The sequence below is a fragment of the Leucoraja erinacea genome, chromosome 27 (genome assembly GCF_028641065.1).
Source record: "Leucoraja erinacea ecotype New England chromosome 27, Leri_hhj_1, whole genome shotgun sequence".
In the NCBI taxonomy this organism is placed as follows: domain Eukaryota; kingdom Metazoa; phylum Chordata; class Chondrichthyes; order Rajiformes; family Rajidae; genus Leucoraja; species Leucoraja erinaceus.
In genome coordinates, this window is record NC_073403.1 from 11,006,824 (window position 1) to 11,026,748 (window position 19,925).

The 19,925-nt window shown below is 39.9% G+C and overlaps 1 protein-coding gene across 2 annotated transcripts in view; it reads left to right on the forward strand.

Moving 5' to 3' along the window:
* myo1d (myosin 1D) overlaps positions 1-9,250 on the forward strand; it is a 262,798-nt gene extending 253,548 nt beyond the window's left edge. For both annotated transcript variants that reach the window (XM_055657021.1, XM_055657025.1), the window contains exon 22: positions 5,352-9,250. In XM_055657021.1, the coding sequence (XP_055512996.1) occupies positions 5,352-5,508 (157 nt within the window). In that variant the 3' untranslated portion in view covers positions 5,509-9,250. The remainder of the gene's footprint in view (positions 1-5,351) is intronic.
* Positions 9,251-19,925: the final 10,675 nt, after the last annotated feature.

Here is a 19,925-nt window from a genome sequence, read left to right on the forward strand (position 1 = left end):
AAGACTACAAAAAGTAGTAAACACTGCCCAGTCCATCATCGGCTTTGACCTTCCTTCCATCGAGGGGATTTATCGCAGTCGCTGCCTCAAAAAGGCTGGCAGTATCATCAAAGACCCACACCATCCTGGACACACACTCATCTCCTCTGCTACCTTCAGGTAGAAGGTACAGCAGCCTGAAGACTGCAACAACCAGGTTCAGGAATAGCTACTTCCCCACAGCCATCAGGCTATTAAACCTGGCTTGGACAAAACTCTGATTATTAATAACCCATTATCTGTTATTTGCACTTCATCAGTTTATTTATTCATGTGTGTATATATTTATATTATGGTATATGGACACACTGATCTGTTTTGTAGTAAATGCCTACTATGTTCTGTGTGCTGAAGCAAAGCAAGAATTTCATTGTCCTATCAGTGACACATGACAATAAACTCACTTGAACACTTGAATAACTGTAGAGTAATTGCATTAGAAACATAGAAATTAGCAGGCCATTCATTATGATTATGGCTGATCATCCTAGTTCAATAAAGTATAACTGTTTTTACCCCATATGCCTAGATCATTAATGCCATGTTTATGGTTGGTATATGGTTGGTATATGGAATGAGCTGCCAGAGGAGGTTAAAGGGCCCGTCTCACTTCCACAACCTAATTCACTACCTCTGCCGAGTTTGCCCTTGACTCATGGTCGTCACGAGGTTGTAGGTTGGTCGTGATGCTAGTCATAGGTACTTGTGGCATCAAGTAGGCTGCGGCGTTTTTCTAGCCTGATGAAAAATGTCCATGAGTAAAAAAGGTCGTGAATCAGGTCGTGAAAGTGGGACAGGCCCTTAATGAGGCAAGTACTATCACAACATTTAAAAGACATTTGGACAGTTACATGGATGGGAAATACTTAGAGGGATATGAGCCAAACATAGACACATGAGACAAGCATAGATTTTGGCATCTTGATCAGCATAAATGTTAGTCCTCAGTCTTTGCAGGTTGTTTTTTTAACTTCATCAAGAATGGAATTCGTGGGGGTATTAAGGCATATATGTTAAACCCTTTTCTCACGGGGCGACTTGACGCAAGAGTTGAACATCGTGGGAACCTCTTGCGATAACCGTACGGCAACTTGTACACTTGTGGTTGAACATTGCAACATTATATGCACGTAGTGGCCAGTGCGATATCCGTACTGACTCTTGCGTGTACCGTGGGAACTCCTGCGAACGGTGAACCCGGAAGCTGGACAGAGGGGACAGAAGGTGAGTAAAAATTGTCTTCTGTGGGATTGAATTTAAAAAATAAAGATTTGCATCCGCATATGGACATCAACTTATTCATGAGTTATGTTAATGAGATTCAAGAAAATAACTATAATCTTTAATAGGGACTTTACTGAAAGGTCCCGCATTTTTATGGTCCGTGAGAAATGTTTCACATGTACTTCTTTGAGAGATAGATGCTGCTTGGCCTGCTGAGTTACTCCAGCATTTTGTGTCTAACTTGCTGATTCAGACAGTTTTTGATTATCAAGGATTCTGCGCTGACTCTTTACTCTGAAACACACGTTGGAAATACCGTGGGAACTCTTTAACTCAGCGGGCATGCAGCAGTTAATTGTTGCTCCCTTCAGTTTCCCAGGAGGTCGGGACGGGACTGGAGTTGGGAGGGAAAGATGGGGGAGTCGAGGGAGAGGAGGGGGAGACAGATGGGGGTGTCTTCATTTACTGGCGGCGGGTGTCTGTCACTGAAACAGGCAGGTGAGATTTCACATCCACCTTGTGTGTGCCTCTCTCTCCCTCCCTCCCTCTCACACAGGCTGAGAGACTCTGCCTCTGTGAGTGTACGTCTCTTTCTCCACCTCTCCCACACACAGTAAGACCGAGGTACTGTGCTCAGTCCATCTGTGTCTCCCACATACACAGTAAAACTCTGCTTTGTGTGTGTATATACGTCTCCCCTCATTTCTCTCTCTCCCCCCCATCATTTGTGCCATGTGATGATTTAATTACACTTGACAGTTTACAATGTCTTTCAAGATTTAACGGGAAAGCTCGGGAGACGAAGTCACTCGCACAAATAACAGAAATGCCGAGTACCGTGGGAACTCTTTGTCTACCCCCCCCCGTTATATCGTGTGATATCGTGCTAGACCACGACCACTTCACTCTGGTTACATCTTGCGTCAAGCCGCCCCGTGAGAAAGGCCTACTTCTTCCAAGAACATCTGGATTAATTTTATAAAATTTGTGAATAAATTATAATTCACATTTTACTGCTATGAAGATGTGGAAATGTAGAGGGTGAAGATTATGAAATTAGTATTTTCATATTCTTGAAATCTTGTTTTGGATTGGAGTGAAGGAATGACTTGAATAATACACTGTAAAATCCAATTGACCATCAGTGCCTTTCATTTTACAATGTTGAGGTACAACAGGAAGATTTTTTGAAACGGAGGAAAAATAGGGACAGGAATAAAATGCATTGTGTTAGAGAAGTGAAACAGATGAAAAGAAAATCCCACTGAGTTGAGAGGTCTATGTATGTAAACTCCCTTGGAGCAGAACACTCTCCATTTGGAATTGCAGCTTTCACTCATTCTCAAAACTTCACATTCAAATTATTTTCCTTTCAAGTGTTGTGTTGGCAATTATTGCAAGCTCAAAACTTCTTCATAGATAGGGTCATGGGATGAGTCTGGAAATAATTACGAAGTCTGAAGTACTTAATGGAAAGTTCCAGTACAGCTGCACTGTGTAAGTAAAGAAAAGCTTATTATCCAAGTTAATGCACCGTATATCAACAACAATGTGGCGTTTTTATTTAATAAAATACCCAAGATGGGAGACAGGAGCCTTATCAGATCAGATTTGAACAAGGCACTGTCATTGCCCATGTAAAAATAAGAAACTGATGGTGTTTATTTTCTATTTTGTTAATGTTTTGTTAAACATTGAAAGACTCATACTGAAAGAAACATGGCCAAGAATATGATAGCTGAATTAAAATCATCGGAGAATATTAATTCCAAGAGGCAAGAAAGCAGACATTTCATTCCCCAACACATTATCATTGTTTATTTCTGAGAAATTATGCACAAGAGTTGTGCTAACATGTATTCACTGAATTTGTTCGACCTTCTTTATATTTAACAAAGAAAGATTAATTCTTGCCTTGCCTTCATTCTGCCCCAGTCCTAGAATCACTGATATTCCTTCCATTACTGATACTACTGAATATACTTGTAGTTCTGGCTGCAACTATATAGCAAAGTGTAAGAAAATGAAGGTCCGGATATCTTTGAATGCATGGCTTAAGTGACTATACATGTATTTCCCAATAGGCAAATTGAAGATTATAATGGAAATTGGTCCAATTTACAATGGCTACATGCCAATTATTCAATAATGTTCATTTGGCAATCATTTTGAAACTTCAAACCCATTGTCCTTTAATGCTGAATGAAGTCCCTGAACCAGGGCCGTATGTTGTGAATTTTAAGGCTGAAACAATGGTATTTTCAATGGCAAGTTTTTGTTTATCATTTTAGCTTGGTGAACATTCAGATGTATATATATATATATGGAACTGTTCAGTTCTAGATATATGGAAGATAAAGGGTTATGCATATTGTTGATAATGTTGTGGTTTTATGCTTGCTTATTGTAATTTTCCAAATGATTTCGATAGTGCATTTAAAGTGATTCCATGCAGGGGAAATGTGTATATCGTTTGAGCATTAAATCATGAGGTACATATTTTGTATTGTCATAGTTCTAGTATGCATGAGGGAGGGATTTATGAATGCATCGATTGCATGATCTGCTGATAACCCATATTTAATGGTGAAATACACAAGCAATGACAGACCAAGGAGAGAAAAAAAGATGGTTTGCCTAACTTGCAGTCTTCTTTACTTGGGCCCAATGGGTTGTTTATGGTCTGAGTAATGGTTTGAATTTTTGAAGAAGATTATGCAAGGAGAGCTTCAAAATTATGCAAGGAGAGCTTCAAAAGGAAAACTTTCAAGATATCACAGAGTGTTTAAGAAGGAACTGCAGATGCTGGAAAATGGAAGGTAGACAAAAATGCTGGAGAAACTCAGCGGGTGAGGCAGCATCTATGGAGCGAAAGAAATAGGCAACGTTTCGAGACGAGACCCTTCTTCAGTCTGAAGGGTCTAGACCCAAAACTTTGCCTATTTCCTTTTCTCCGTAGATGCTCCCTCACCCGCTGAGTTTCTCCAAGATATCACAGAGAGTAAGTCTGTCATGGTCCAGCATTGATGGGAAGCACAGTCACACTGGATCGTGGTGTTATCAAGATCCTGTAAAATATGAGATTAGCAGTTGGACGTTTTTCTAACTTTTATCATGTAGCCATGTTATGCTTTGAATATGAAGCCACATTTGAAAATTCACAAATGCTCTTTACAATATTCAAATAAAGTACCTGATATTTAAAAGTACCAGATATTTACTATATTCAAATAAAGTACCTGATATTTGTTTTTTTGTATGTTCTCCAACTGTGAAAGATAAATATAAAATGTTTTCAATGCTAAGTAACAAGGAACTGATATACGCAGGCAATGCTGTCCTAATCCTGTCACAAATCAGCAATGGAAATCAATCTTTTTTTTGCTCTGAGATGTTCAGACTCCAACAGTGCCTTTGTGAGGTACCATTTCATAACACAATTTCAACCTTTTTACTTCAAGATATGCCTAATTAATTAATCCCTGGGTGCCTATCTTGCACAGTTTTGCAAGGCTGTAATCAAGCAAGCCTCTTTCCATTTGTTCATTACTGATTTTAATTTTAAATAAAATGTGCTTATCTGTTTGTCCTAATGTCATTGCAATTAGGAAAAGAGCTCAAAAGACAATACAGTAAAGCTTGATCATCCTTGGCCTTACATCTATCTGTTGTAGAAACGTTGCTGGAAATGTTTATAGGTTGTGATCCATTTTAATACAAATTTGGGCTACAGACTTTAAAAATATATAGAGTGTTGAGAACAACAAACAACTAAGCAGGTTTAGCTTGGCAGCCCTGAAAACTTGCCAAATTGTTTTGCTGATTTTAAGAGTGAATATCTATCTCTAAGATGTTGTCATTAAGAACTTATTGCTAAAAAGGGTCATTGTCACATTCAATAGGATTGAATGAGTATTGGTTCTGACTCCGTTTATTATAATGGTGCAAGTTTTGCCTTTGCATGCTCATTATATGTTTCATAAAATGTAACTGTTTTAATATTAATGGTATTCATTTAATATTCAAACATTTCTTGAAAATACCTAAAACAGACATTTTGATTAAATGTTTTTATCTCCTGTTTCCAGTGAGAAAAGGAACTTCCATGTGAAGGCCAGTGATCCAGTTCAGTGTACTATGCATGGCAAGAAGTACACCATCATTGTGGAGACCAAGATCAACCAGTCGCAGCCCGACTTCACCAAGACACGATCAGGATTTGTTCTTTCCTGGCCTGGAATCTAACAAACGCCTCTTATAGTTTTGTGGCTTAAGGCCAGAATGCCCTTCAAATTCACCATGAAAAAATTCAACATTAATGATGGGAAAAGGGGCATGCATATGTCACGTTTAGCAATATAAACATTCATGCTGCAGACATGTTTCCTAGTAGACATGCCCCTTCTGACTGATCTGCATTATCCTCTTTGCATTTGATCTGCATTGCCTTCTTCGACACTCTTTCTCCTGCTACCAGCTGAAGTTGGCTTTCTTCTTTTGTCTATCATGATTTCTCAATCTCCTTAACATAATGATCATGCACAGCAGGCTCTGGTGTAGATTTTAAGGGCTGTGGACTCTTGCCCTCGCTATTTATTTTTTTATTTAAAGTTTTAACTCAAATTTTAATAATGCAGAAAGAGAGAGAACAAATCGTCTCATATGAAAATCCATAATTATCTTCAGTCTGTAAAGTCTCACAGACCCTTATGAAATGAACTGTACTTGAGGTAATCATGTATCTTATGATGCCCATTTAATTAATCTATTTAGCTTCAGATTCCTGCTTATTATAACTCATATCTGATGTTATGTCAGTCTGGAACTGTTGCAATTCTGATATGATCTCTGCAAAACTCCAAGCCACAGTACGTTTTGATTCCATGCCAGCTAGCTCTTGTCTAAATGAGTAAAAAGCTTGAACTTGCAACGTTTTTCATTTGTTAATCTAGCTTGAAAGAGGTTATATAATGTCAGCCACGCTGTATAACTTTCAATCAAACTTACAGATCTTGGTTTTATTAAACGTCAGATTTGCGCTTTTACACCCCTACCCCAACACTTCAATGTACACAGAGTTATTTACACATTTTCTAACCGTTCTGTTGGCTTTTATAATTCAGATGCTTGTGAATGTGCTGCCCTCACCACAACATCTGCTAACCATAGCACATCTTGCTTACTGTTGAAGTGAAACTTTCAATTATTCATACATTAACCTATATTCATAACTAGAATTCATGTTATCATAAGGTTTGACATTATCTTATTGTAATCCTATTATGGCAGACACTTATAGGGACAGTTTATTTCTCTGTTTTAATTCCCCTTTCCTTTAACTCTGTAGACCAATGCCTCTGCTGATATAGAGACATACAGCACAGAAACAGGCCTTTCGGCCCACCTTGTCCATGCCGACCAAGTTGGCATGTTGGGCTAGTGAAATTTGTCTGCATTTGGCCCATAGCATTCTAAACCTGTGTGTCCAAATGTATTTTTAAAAGTTGTCATAGTATCCACTTCTATAACTTCCTCTGGCAACCTATTCCTGATACGGAATACCTTCTGAGTGAAAATGTTGCCCCTGAAGTCCTCCTTAAATCACTTTCCTTTCGCCTTAAGCCTATGCCCTTTAAAGCAGAACAAGTCAGTCAGGGATGGATAGCAATCTGGTCTTATAGCAGATAATGTCCATGAATGTTGTGTTGCACCCCCTCAAATGTTGCTTAACATGGCCAGCAGCATAATGAAATCTGCTTATAAGTTCCTACATAACCAACTTTAGCTGCAGTAAATATCCCTTCCAGAGTTCGAAAATGATGACTTCAATTTCTACTCCAGCATTCAAATACTTTAAAAAAAGTAAATCAAAGGTTCTTTCTACATCACGTTGGAGAATGGAGGAGATTAAATGAAGAGCAGATTGTGGTTCTCGCATTTCCTGGCTGACATAATTCCTCAATTAACAGCATCTTAAACTGATCTTATTATGTATGTTGGGCGTTGCTGTACAAAAATTAGGGTTTACATTTCCCTGGAAAAGGATACATATCATTGGCTATAAAAAGCTCTGGTCTATCCCAGGAAGTGGAAGACTGTACAATGATGCAAATTATTCATTCATGTCTTTTGAAAACCTACAGTCTAGGAAATGTATTCATTTAAAAATGATAATAGCTGATGTATAAAGAACCGTATGCACAGCTTAAGCAGTACATTCAAATCACTTCCCTGCTGCAGGGCAGGGCCATCAACGAATAATTTTCTCTCATTGCTATTTTTTACGACAATTTTCAATTTATTGTGAAACTGGGCAGTTTTAAGCTGTGAGTACACATTCACTGATCCTTGACCTTGTGTTTGCTGACAAGACTATTCTTTTGAGCATAACTGTAGACTCAACTGTACCATCTAAGACTTTTTAATAACAGAAAGATGAATATAATTTAAATGGCTGAATATCTAGCATTTTGTTATGTAGTTTGGCATTTGTTATCCTGTGAGATCAGAGAGTCATTTTTATCTCTCATGAAGTGGATAGTCCTGAAGATTCACACTGATCAATAGCGTTTCTTTAAATGTATCATTTTTGGAAAGATTGGGTCAAGGAACTGGATAGAAAGGTGATCATGAGTTTTAGTTTTAGTTTTTCCACAGACCAATCATGTTAATGATTAATGTTCAGCTATGTTCCAATGAAAGAAATAATGCCAAAGATGTGGGTGCATATTGCACACATTCCTCCTTATCATCAGGCAATCCTTGATTATTATTTATTTAGCTTGCACTACAAATGCTTGGTCTATCTTCAATAATCAGTTATGTTGTGTGGAATAGTCATGGAATGTTCAACTTCTGAAGGATGCCTTGGTGTTTTGACTTGCAGAGTTCAATGTAAAAATGGCCTCTGCTAGATTTTATGTTTTGTATCAACTCCAATAATTGACTTGAATCAAACTCTGCTATTTCCATTTCTGCAACCTGGTTACAATGATTTCGATTTAATTCCAAACATTTTAACCATCCAAAGACAGTAAAAGTGTCAGACCATGCAGGAGCTGAGGAGGTTGCATGGGACCACTCAATTGCATGTGTTAGGATGGAGAGGAGTAGCAGTGTCACTGGCTGCAAGGAGAAAAATAGCTTATTTCATATTCTCCCTTCACTCTCCATCACAGCCAGGTGCCAACATATCAGGTTTGGTGATGGGCAAATGTCTATGCATGTTGGTTTTGTTCTTAATATCGGATTTTCCCTTCACAGATCTAGTCATGAGATCAGGTGCGTTAGTTAAAAAATATGCAATCAAATGTGCCAGCAACACACGTAATTGTTCAAGTGCCTTTATATTGAAAATGCAGGTCATTGGAAGATGCACCTGAAATCATTTGGTATTGGTGTGTTAGATATTACCAGTTGTAATAAAATGGTGTATTTAATCACTAATGAATCATGTATAAATCAGCTTTATATTTAGAAATATAATATTCAGAATTCAGATTAGTTATAAAGTATGAATACTTACAAATATCAGGAGAATAATAGTTGGTAATCAAAGGTTTTGTGATGTTTTCCTCAAATCAAAGTTTATAGTGCAATTTTATTTGATATACATTTTTTGATTTGTAAATTAGTATTTCTGAAAAGTTTTGTCCCATTGTAGCCTTGACTGGCTATTCGATAAATTACTTTATTTTCATAAATGCTTGATATGTTCCACACTACAATAAAAGAGTGTTTTCATTAATAAAAGCATTCCTTGAAACTCCGTGCCAAGTGATGATTATTTTAGAAGTACATTTGTAATGAAAATTAATTCATAGCCTTCCTAGCAGACTGAAACCTAGATCAAGCGAGTTCTTCCCTGCATTCTCCATGTCGGAAGTCTGAAACTATGGGGAATAAACAACCAGCTGTGTTTGGGATTAGAGTCTGTTTAAATTGGAAAACCAATACAAAGACGGCACCAATGTTGAGGACAGAGAAACTGTTGAAAGGAAAATTAAAGGAAAGAAAACAATAAAAATAAAAATCAGAGGAAGAAATAGAGGATAAGATTAAGCCAACCTATCTGAGTGAAAACATAATATTAATCCTGGAGGCATCCCATGTCCCATCCCATAAGATCGGACCTGACTTGCTGCTGTTCTGCCCGACCACTCACCACACTCCTACCTGGCTGACGAGTTGCCTACAATCATGTATCTCAAAAGAAAGTAGAAACAAATGATGGAAGCACTGGGCAGATCCAGCAGCATTACCGACAAGAGAAACAGCAATAATCCAGTGGATGTAGATGCTTTCAATAAGGTCCCACATAAGAAATTAGCAGGGAAAATTAAATCATATGAATTTGGGAGTAAGGAGCTGATATGGATGGCCAATGGTAAATAAGGGGTAGGAATAAACAAGTCTTTTTTCTCCAAAGCAGATACTACAGGTATCAATATGCAACATCAGTTCCTCACAATATATACAGTATTAATATCGAAATTTCACAAAATATTCCAAATACTGGCCTCCCTTGTATAATTTTTGAAAGACTTCCTCATATTCAAAACTTCTTACAATAAGGCCAACATATCATTTGCATTAAATGCTTGTTGCACCTGCATGCTTGCTTTCAGTAATTGATGTACAAGGACACTTGATCTCTTCACGTACCAATATTTTCTAGTCGACCGACATATAAATAATGCTGCCTTTCTGTTTCTCCTACCAAAGCAGATAATTTAATCTGTATTACCTTAATCTGCCATGTATTGCCCATGCTCTTAAATTTCGAAACATACCTTGAAGCATCATTGCATCCCCCTCACAACACACAATCCCACCCAGTTTTGTTTCATCAGCAAATTTAGAAATGTGCACTTGGGTCATTCGAAGTTGTAGAAATTTACCTCCATATATTATTAATTTAAATTGTTTTAAGATATCTACTTTGAATATATCATACACACTTGAACTTGAACTTGATATTTTATAAACTGATATGATGTTACTATACACTCCTGATGGGCTGAAGGGTCTGTTTCCATGATGTATCCTTCAATCAACTGATCAATCAATATTCCCATTATATGAAAGTTCTGGTTTGGATTATTTTGGGTTGGTTTTCACACTCTTGCTGCACCATTTTCTTGATATATTCTCTCTCTCAATCTGCACACCTTCTTCTGTAAGTGGTTAAACTTGCAGATTGACTTCATTGAATCGTCTGTGTTTGCTAAGTAATCGTATTCTTAGTCTGACTCCCCCTTTGTTTCTGTTGTTTCACTTCATCTCCTCTTCCCTTGCCTGGGGTTGATCGGGAGACTGGCTCTTTGATTATTCAACGTTTTAATTTGTCTAACTGCGTGGGCAATCGTCTTAGCCATCTTTCACGTTTGCCGGAAATCACAGGTTTGTGTTACTTTCTTTTTCAAGTCAGCGCTTATACAGCTCATAGACTTTTCTTTCTTTCACTTACCTAATTACTCATGCCTTGCCACATCTTGTTTTCCAGAAAACAATTCATTTCAGTAACATCTATGGCACAATATTATTTATAAATCCAGACTTTGAGGCATGTGCTGCTGAGTTGTATAATGCATAATCGAAGTACATATTATAGTACATCAGTGGGTGATGCAGTACATCTCCTAAAAAATAGAACACATAGTTAATATACTTGGTCTTCCAATAACACTTGTTATGCTCAGAAACCTCCTTGATCTAACCCCTGCCTTTATAATCTTCTCCAGTTGTACAATGGTCTGATATCTCTATAGACCTCCAGCTCTTGCCTTTTTTTTTTTATCAGAACAAACTTCATTCCATGACTGGTGTAATCTTCAGCTGTTGAGGCCCTAAATCTCTCAGCTCCTTTCTCTTTCTCTAAAAGTCCCCACAAGACTTAACTTTTTGACCACATGTTAATCCTATGTCTTAATTTGTCTTTCTTTGAACTGTGTATGATTTTTTTTCTTCTGAAATACCTCATGACAATTTACTGAATCAATATTGTTCGGAGATCATCAGGATACAGCTGCATTAATAAAAACGAAAGAAAGAAACAATTGCAAGCTGCCCAAAAACATTACTGGCTACCTGTTTCCATGATATTCAATCTTGTTCAAATATACTACTTTTTCCATTTCTGAACATTGTGTTGCATTTTATGAGGAATATCATAAAACCCAACACACTGTTCAGAAATGGAGAGAGAAACAACAAAAAAATCAATGAGTATTCTTTAAATTAACAGGCCTTGTCTGTAGGTGTAGGTAAAAGCATTAAATAAAACTGGATCTTTAAACCAAATTAGTTCTCAACCTGCGTCATGAGACAGCAAGGAGGTGGAGAAATGCATGGTGGGCCAAGATTGTCTTTGGTAATCAGTTCAATTTAGCTCATTGTCACGTGTACCGAGGTACAATGAAAAGCTTTTGTTGTGTGCTATCCAGTCAACAATAGATGATTACAATTGAGCTATTTACAGTGTATAGATACATGATAAGGGAATAACATTTAGTACAAGGTAAAGCAAGCAAAGCCCGATCAAGGATAGCCTTGAGTCACCAAAGAGGCAGATAGTAGTTCAGCAGTGCTCTTTGGCTGTGGTAGAATGATTCAATTCCCTGATAATAGTTGGGAAGAAACTGTCCCTGAATCTGGTGGTGTACGTTTTCACATTTCTATAGCTTTTGCCTGATGGTAGAGGAGAGAAGAGGAAGTGGCCAGGGTGCGACTCATCCTTGATTATGCTGCTGGCCTTGCCGAGGCAGCGTGATATATAAATGGAGTCAATAGAAGGGAGGTTGGTTCGTGTGATGGTCTGGGCTGCGTCCACAATTCACTACACTGAATGAGAAGAGACATTATGCTTACACTGCCAAACCAAATGAACAAAAAACAGAGGATGTAAAATACAAAAAAAGGAACTTATTAGCATATCTCCATAGCAACATTGAAGCAAATACATTGGTTCTTCTATCATGTTATTCCTTTCATTATTCTACATCAACAGCTCGCAGGGGAGGTTTCAGACGGCTGCTGAAAAGGGCCAGGGACATCCTTTTAGGATATCGCCACCACCATATTAACAGCCGCAAGTAGTCACAAACACTGGCATAAAGATTGCATGTCACCACACGCATCAGAGCACCTTCCTCTCCTCACACGTGACGAGACCGCTTCATAATTAGTTTGTTTCACTTCCCAAAATTTGACTGGAGGCTCAGCTTTCTGAACCTAGTTACCAAACTCTGTCTCTCCACTGACACCCCCCTCAGTAATCATGTCACCTCTGTGCAGACTTTCACCCAGTTATTATAAATTCACCCCCAAAATATTGCTAGGTTCTCCTTCAGTATTGTTTGAAAAGTTTGGGGCAGCACCGTGGCGCAGTGGTAGGGTTGATGCCTTACAGCGCCAGAGACCCGGGTTTGATTCTGACTACGGATGCTGTCTGTACAGAGTTAGTATTTTCTCGTCGTGATCGCGTAGGTTTTCTCCGGGTCCCCCCACACTGCCAAGACGCACAGGTTTGTAGGTTAATTGGCATTGATAAAAATGATCAATGCCAATTGTCTCTAGTGTGTAGGATAGTGCTCGTGTAGGGGGTCGCTGGTTGGCATGGACTCGGTGGGCATAAGGGCCTTTTTCTGTGCTGTATCTCTTTAAAAAAGTTATGTGCCTCAAATTTAATTTTAGTTTTACTTTCTTCCAATCAATTTTATTTACTCAATAGGAATCTTGCTGCTATCAGAAGCCAGAGGTGTAAATCTATTCCACAGTTTACATCTGATAAATCAAGACAAAACAGAGTGGTACTCTGCATTATCAAGTGTTTGAGTGGATGAATAATGAATTATTCAACAATAAATAGGTTTTCTTCCCACACTGACCTGCATCCTAGTTAAGGCATCAGGTACAAATCCCCAGGTTGTTTGTCTCATTATCTGTTTATGAGAACTTGCTGTGCACCTTTCTCAGTGCTGAGACATCCCAGAGCTGCCCATGATTACTTCCAAAGAGTAACAGCTGCTGTTAGACGTGAATCACAACAACCAGTTTCCATGCAGCGAGTTCTGCCAACAGCATTGTCCTGATCAAAGCACAAAGCGCTGGAGAATCTCGCCAGGTCAGGCAGCATCTGTGGAGGGAATAGAAAGTTGACATTTTGGATCTGGACCCTTGAAGGTTCTGAAGATAGGTCCTGACCTAAAATCCTGCCAGTTCACTCCATTCACAAACGCTGCCTGAGCCGCTATCTTCCTCCAGCACTTTGTGTTTTGCTCATGATTCCAGAGACTTCGGATCAGCATTGTCTAAATACTCTGTTTTAATCATGTTTAGCAATGCTTCTTTGGAATAATGACTAAATGAGGGAAGAGATACAAACTAGGATTTTTTTTCATCCAGAGAGCAAACCTTCCATGTGCATCTCTACCTCAGTCCCAACTTAAAGTGTCAGTGAGGACTTTTATTCTCAGGCCTCTGGGAGTGAGTTTCAACCTCCAGGCTTGTGACTGGAAGTGACCAACTGAACCACAACTGAAACTAGTACTGGCTGCTACATGTGTCTAAATGACAATGATGTCTCGAAAGCAAATATACTTCAATGGCTGTGAAGCATTTTGAGACTTCCTGAGGACACTGTAGATTCCCTTGGTGACCATTGTGTGAAGATGTGCTTCCTGGTTTGTGACTCCTCAATGGCCCACTTCCAACCTTCATTCTTGTTCCCTCCTTGAGGACATAATTTCTGTTTAGCTGTTCCTGCAAATCCCTTTATCATTCTAAACACCTTGAAGGGATCAAACTCAAGGGATTATAGGGCAATGCTTGCAGGCTATCCTTGTACTGTAACCCTTTGAGTTTGATATAATTGCCTCTAAGCCAAAAGTTCTTTCCTGAGATTTTATGCTAAAGTTTGAATGCCCACCTGAAGGGTCTAAACCAATAATCTGTATAAGATTAGCACCTCTCCTTCACATATGAATTCCAATAATCAAATGATAAACTGGTAGCTAAATAAAAGTTCTTTTGTTTTATTCCTGTGCCACCCGGCACATTGATTATTTTCCAACCAGATCTCTACCACACAGCCCCATCTCAAGTTTTCCCCTGTTCAACCTGGTCTCTTCTACCAGGTTGAAGGAGCTAAATAACAAACTTGAATTTCAGGGTCTTCGACAAGCCACCTGGCCTGCTTCATCACTCAAGAAAGGGGAAATTATGATTCTTTTCAAAACTTGATGTTTCTCCTTCACCTTTCATCAGAATGCCAATAACTGAGAAAGATTGGCTTTCAGGCAAAACTGTTTCAATGTGTGATATCTGTCCAATAAAACAAGCTTTAGAAAATACAATAAAATATGTGCTTAACCTGTGACTCATGCCGGTCATAAGATGCTGAATAGAAACATAGAAATTAGGTACAGGAGTAGGCCATTCGGCCCTTCGAGCCTGCACCGCCATTCAATATGATCATGGCTGATCATCCAACTCAGTATCCCGTACCTGCCTTCTCTCCATACCCCCTGATCCCCTTAGCCACAAGGGCCACATCTAACTCCCTCTTAAATATAGCCAATGAACTGGCCTCAACTACCCTCTGTGGCAGAGAGTTCCAGAGATTCACCACTCTCTGTGTGAAAAAAGTTCTTCTCATCTCGGTTTTAAAGGATTTCCCCCTTATCCTTAAGCTGTGACCCCTTGTCCTGGACTTCCCCAACATCGGGAACAATCTTCCTGCATCTAGCCTGTCCAACCCCTTAAGAATTTTGTAAGTTTCTATAAGATGCCCTCTCAATCTTCTAAATTCTAGAGAGTATAAACCAAGTCTATCCAGTCTTTCTTCATAAGACAGTCCTGACATCCCAGGAATCAGTCTGGTGAACCGTTCTGCACTCCCTCTATGGCAATAATGTCCTTCCTCAGATTTGGAGACCAAAACTGTACGCAATACTCCAGGTGTGGTCTCACCAAGACCCTGTACAACTGCAGTAGAACCTCCCTGCTCCTATACTCAAATCCTTTTGCAATGAAAGCTAACATACCATTCGCTTTCTTTACTGCCTGCTGCACCTGCATGCCTACCTTCAATGACTGGTGTACCATGACACCCAGGTCTCGCTGCATCTCCCCCTTTCCCAATCGGCTACCATTTAGATAATACCTACATGTAGATCGACCATCATGACCTGGTCGACATTAAAACCGAAAGACGGAAGATATTTAAGAGGAATCCCAACTTTTGCTAATCAATCAATCCAATCAATCCACCTTTATTGTCATCTTGCAAAGCAGCAATTGTACAGTGCAAAATGAGAAGACGTTTCCCAGGGAATACCGGAGCATCGCACATAAAACTCAAACATTACACACATAATAAAAACAATCCAGTCCCTGATGAAACAGTACAAACCAAAATCATTGCATTTCTGTCTATTCGCCCACAAATGGTTCTGCTTTTCTGCATTCACAGAGAAACCAAACAGATTATTTGATATTGCTAATGTCATTATAGCATGTTCTCGTTGACTATCTAACTGTCTTTTCTGAAACAGAGATGGAGAATCTCTGGGAACATTTTGGTTAATATGTGAATCCTAGAAGAGTGTCCTTACATATAAGGGATCTCTGGAAGGGAACCAAAATTATCGAAGCTCTCTGAAATGTGGCAATACTTGGAAGTTACTGGTTGTGTGTTTCAATAATTCAAGATCCCTGGAAGAGTACCATAATTTATTGAGGATTCCTGGGAGTGTAGCAGTCATTACTGCAGCTCCCTATAGTGTAGGTACACTTGCAGGATGTCCTTGGATATGTGCCAATGATTCCTTCAGCTCCCTGGGAAAGTGTCTGGATTATAGGGCAGGAGTCTATTGTTCATCAGAGATCCAATTAAGCTCCCAATTAGGGCTTCACTGAATCCTACAGAGGCAAAAATCACCAAGACTTTATCAGAATCGTGACATTGTAATTGTGACATTCTCTCTTGATTATGCCATTGTGATCACCAAGGTGACATTGCAGTCTCTATGGATATGTTGTTATCTTGCGACCTGACTGTTGCCAACTGTGGCCTTTCCAAAGTTCATTGGTGAATTATGAGCAAATGTTCTCTAAATGTGGGGCTCTGTAGATGGATGGGCTGATTTCAAACTCTGCAACTTAGACAAAATAATCATGGTCATATGCCTCTTAGGATATAGGGAGATATTGAAAAAGTTACTTCATTTCAAATATTCCATCCCAAATAGCAATTCCCAATGAATATCTCACCACTAAGTATGCATAACAGACTGACAAAGTTTGCCCTAAAACTTGGATGTTTCTCAGATGATTGTAGCCTGCTGGCTACAATATGGCAGCCAGGAAGTGTATGTCCCCCTCCCCCTTACAGTAAGGACTAGAGAGTCTCACTCACTGCCTATACCCAAAACAGGCCTTTGTGCACAAGTGGCCAATCACTGCTCCTCCAATTGGCATCCATCCTTCACTCCCCATCACCAACCACTCTTCCCACAACATCTAAATTCCCAATCATCTCTTTCCCAAACCCCTGTTACCCAGTTATCTGCCTTCCTAATCAGCCCCACCCTGTACCTTCTTGGCCAATTTTTTTCAGTCACCAATCCTCCTTTCCTGTTGCAGCCACTTCCAAACTTTCCACCTTCTCGTGCCAAATCCAAGTCACCAAATCCCATTCCCAATTACCCTCTTCCCAACCAATCCCTCTTCTCTCACTTTCTAGTCACACCCAAGCAGTCCCAATTGCCCCTTTTACCTGGTTGCCTCTTTGCTTCCTTGTTGCCCCTCACTGTCACTTGCCAGAGGACCTTTGCTGGCACTAAATGCCCCAATCTGATTCTGCTTTCCCAGGGTGGTTGCCCACAGCTCACCAGATCCAAGCCAGTGAGGCTCAATTTTAGATGCACTTCTCCGTTCACCATTGTTGTGGAATTCTCTGCCTCAGGCGGCAGTGGAGGCCTATTCTCTTGGATTCTTTCAAGTGAGAGTTAGATAGAGCTCTTAAAGATCACAGAGTCAGGGGATATGGGGAGAAGGCAGGAATGGAGTACTGAATGTGGATGATCAGCCATGATCACAGTGAATGGCGGTGCTGGCACGAAGGGCCGAATGGCCTACTCCTGCACCTATTGTCTATTGTCTATTGAGTCTCCCCAGAGCCACCATACTCATCCACACACCCTGATAATGTTTTATTTCATCTGAATCGCACTTTCTTTCTAAACGGGGCTTTTACGTGAAGCCATCAGTATTTTGGTCGCCGTCCTTGCTGGAACATCAATTGGTTAACACTTAACCTGACTAGCACTTCAGAAAACCTCAGCAGAGCTTTTAGAATCAATTTAACTGTATTTTTCTCACATTAATGGGGAACTCAAGGAGCTGCACCAGCTGTAGCAAGAGGCAGCTGTTAGTGATTTCAGACAAAGGGTCTAATGATCCAGATTTTGTAACCATCTTGGTGCAAAATGGTGCAGAATGGAATGATGTATTGGCATGATGAGCAATATTGCTCTGTTAGTATAGACATACAGAACCAGATCTTTTACCACATATAATCTAAACAGAAATGTTTATGTCACAATTAATTAAAAAAAAAACATTCCTACTATTCCATTATAATCTGCAGAGAACCACCTTGCTTTATTTGTTGTACAAAACCCTTCTGCAATGTTAAGTGTGCCCAACATTGGCTACATTTGAGAGTCTCTGAAGAAAGGGTACAGGTATCAGAGTGAGTGATTAACCTGAGTCCATGGACTGTATTGCAGACAGTCTGTGGTCTATATATCGGCTGCTCCTCCACACGATGGCTGCATGCTGCCAGCACCAGATCTATGTCTGGCTGGAAGCCTCAGATCAGGGGTCAATGTTGGTGGCATCTACCTTGCTGCCCTTCAACTTTGAGGTAATAGCTCGGCTGTTTTCATGGGTGCTCTTGAGGCAGCCTTGTGTGGGTCAGAGAGTATCTGCAGTGCACACTGTTCTCACAGTGTGCTGCAGGTAGAGGAGTGCAGATTTTTGTGTGATGGAGTCAGAATGGGCTCTGTTGACCTGAGCTTCCGAAGTGTTGAAGCTGTCCTCACCTCGCCTTCACTTGTGCTCTTCAGTGCCAGAAATGCATTGGGTTGTTGGTGAATTGTCACTGGCCAAATAATAACCAGCCTCACAGCAATAGCACTTACGTGGCCACTCCGTTTCCATTTCTGGTCAATGATCACCCAGAGAGTTGTGAATTTATGGAATTCCCTGCCACAGAGGGCAGTTGAGGCCAAATCACTGGATGGATTTAAGAGAGAGTTAGATAGAGCTCTAGGGGCTAGTGGAGTCAAGGGATATGGGGAGAAGGCAGGCATGGGTTATTGATAGGGGACGATCAGCCATGATCGCAATGAATGGCGGTGCTGGCTCGAAGGGCCAAATGAGCTCCTTCTGCACCTATTTTCTATGTTTCTATGTTTCTATGACCCTCAGGATCTCAATAGTAGTGGACCAGCATCAATAATGGCACTTAATATCAAGTTGAAGAGATTACCTCTACTTAATCAGAACTGGTTACTCATTTATCAATTTCCCCCCAAATATTATTTGTGTTCAAATCTTGTCTGAATCTGACGGCATACGACAGAAATCATTTCATTATCTGAGGAATGATATGTGGAATCGATTGTGCACTCATTAATGAACATGATTTTGGTTGATTCTTGATATAGTAGTTGAGGAGTGTGGCTGCTGATGGCCCCAGTGACCTGGATTTAATCGTGACCTCAAGCGCTGTCTGTGTGGAGTTTGCATGGCTTCCCTGTGACTGTGCTGGTTTTCCAATTAACAGACCAATGTGGATTATTAGGTTAATTGTCCAAAGTAAATTTACCCCCTAATGAGTAGCTGACTGCTGGAATCCAGGGGGAATTGTTGGGAACGTGGGAAAATAAAATGGAATTAGTGGCAGTAGGTGCTTCATGGTTTGTGCAGACTTAGTGGGCTGAAGGAGTTTTTCCGTGCTGTGATTCTATGATTATGACTATGATTTGGGGGTCTTTTTTGTGGAACACAATGGCCTTGGTTATGCGAGGAATGACTACAAGCAATGAAGTGTGTTCCCGTGTCCCATTGATGTCAACTTTACGTAAACACTCGGAGTCATTCCTAACATAAAGTTGCAATCAATCATCTCAGCCAAGGCGATTGTGCTTCACGGAAACACTCCCCATAGTCATTGTATTAGCTCAGTCAAATGCTGATTTGATGTTAAGGACTGCTGTTCTCACCTTGCCTCTGCAAGTTAGCTCCTAGGTCTATGTTTGGACCATGTTTGTGACAAGATCTGCAATTGAGAGGTCCTGACTAAACGCATAATACTGATCTCTCTAACTTCAAGTAACTCCTGCATTCCCTCTCTCTCCATCTTTCCCCCACAAAGACGCACCAGCTTTTCTTTCTCACCTAGCAAACAGCTAGCAATGGCCTGTTTCCTTTACGTTTGTCACTCTTTTGCCTATCTTTCATTCATTTGTTCTATATCCCTCTACATCCCCATCTATATCTCTTGTTTCCTTTTCCCCCAACTCTTAGTCTGAAGAAGTGTCTCGACCCGAAACGTCACCCATTCCTTCTATCCAGAGATACTGCCTGACCCG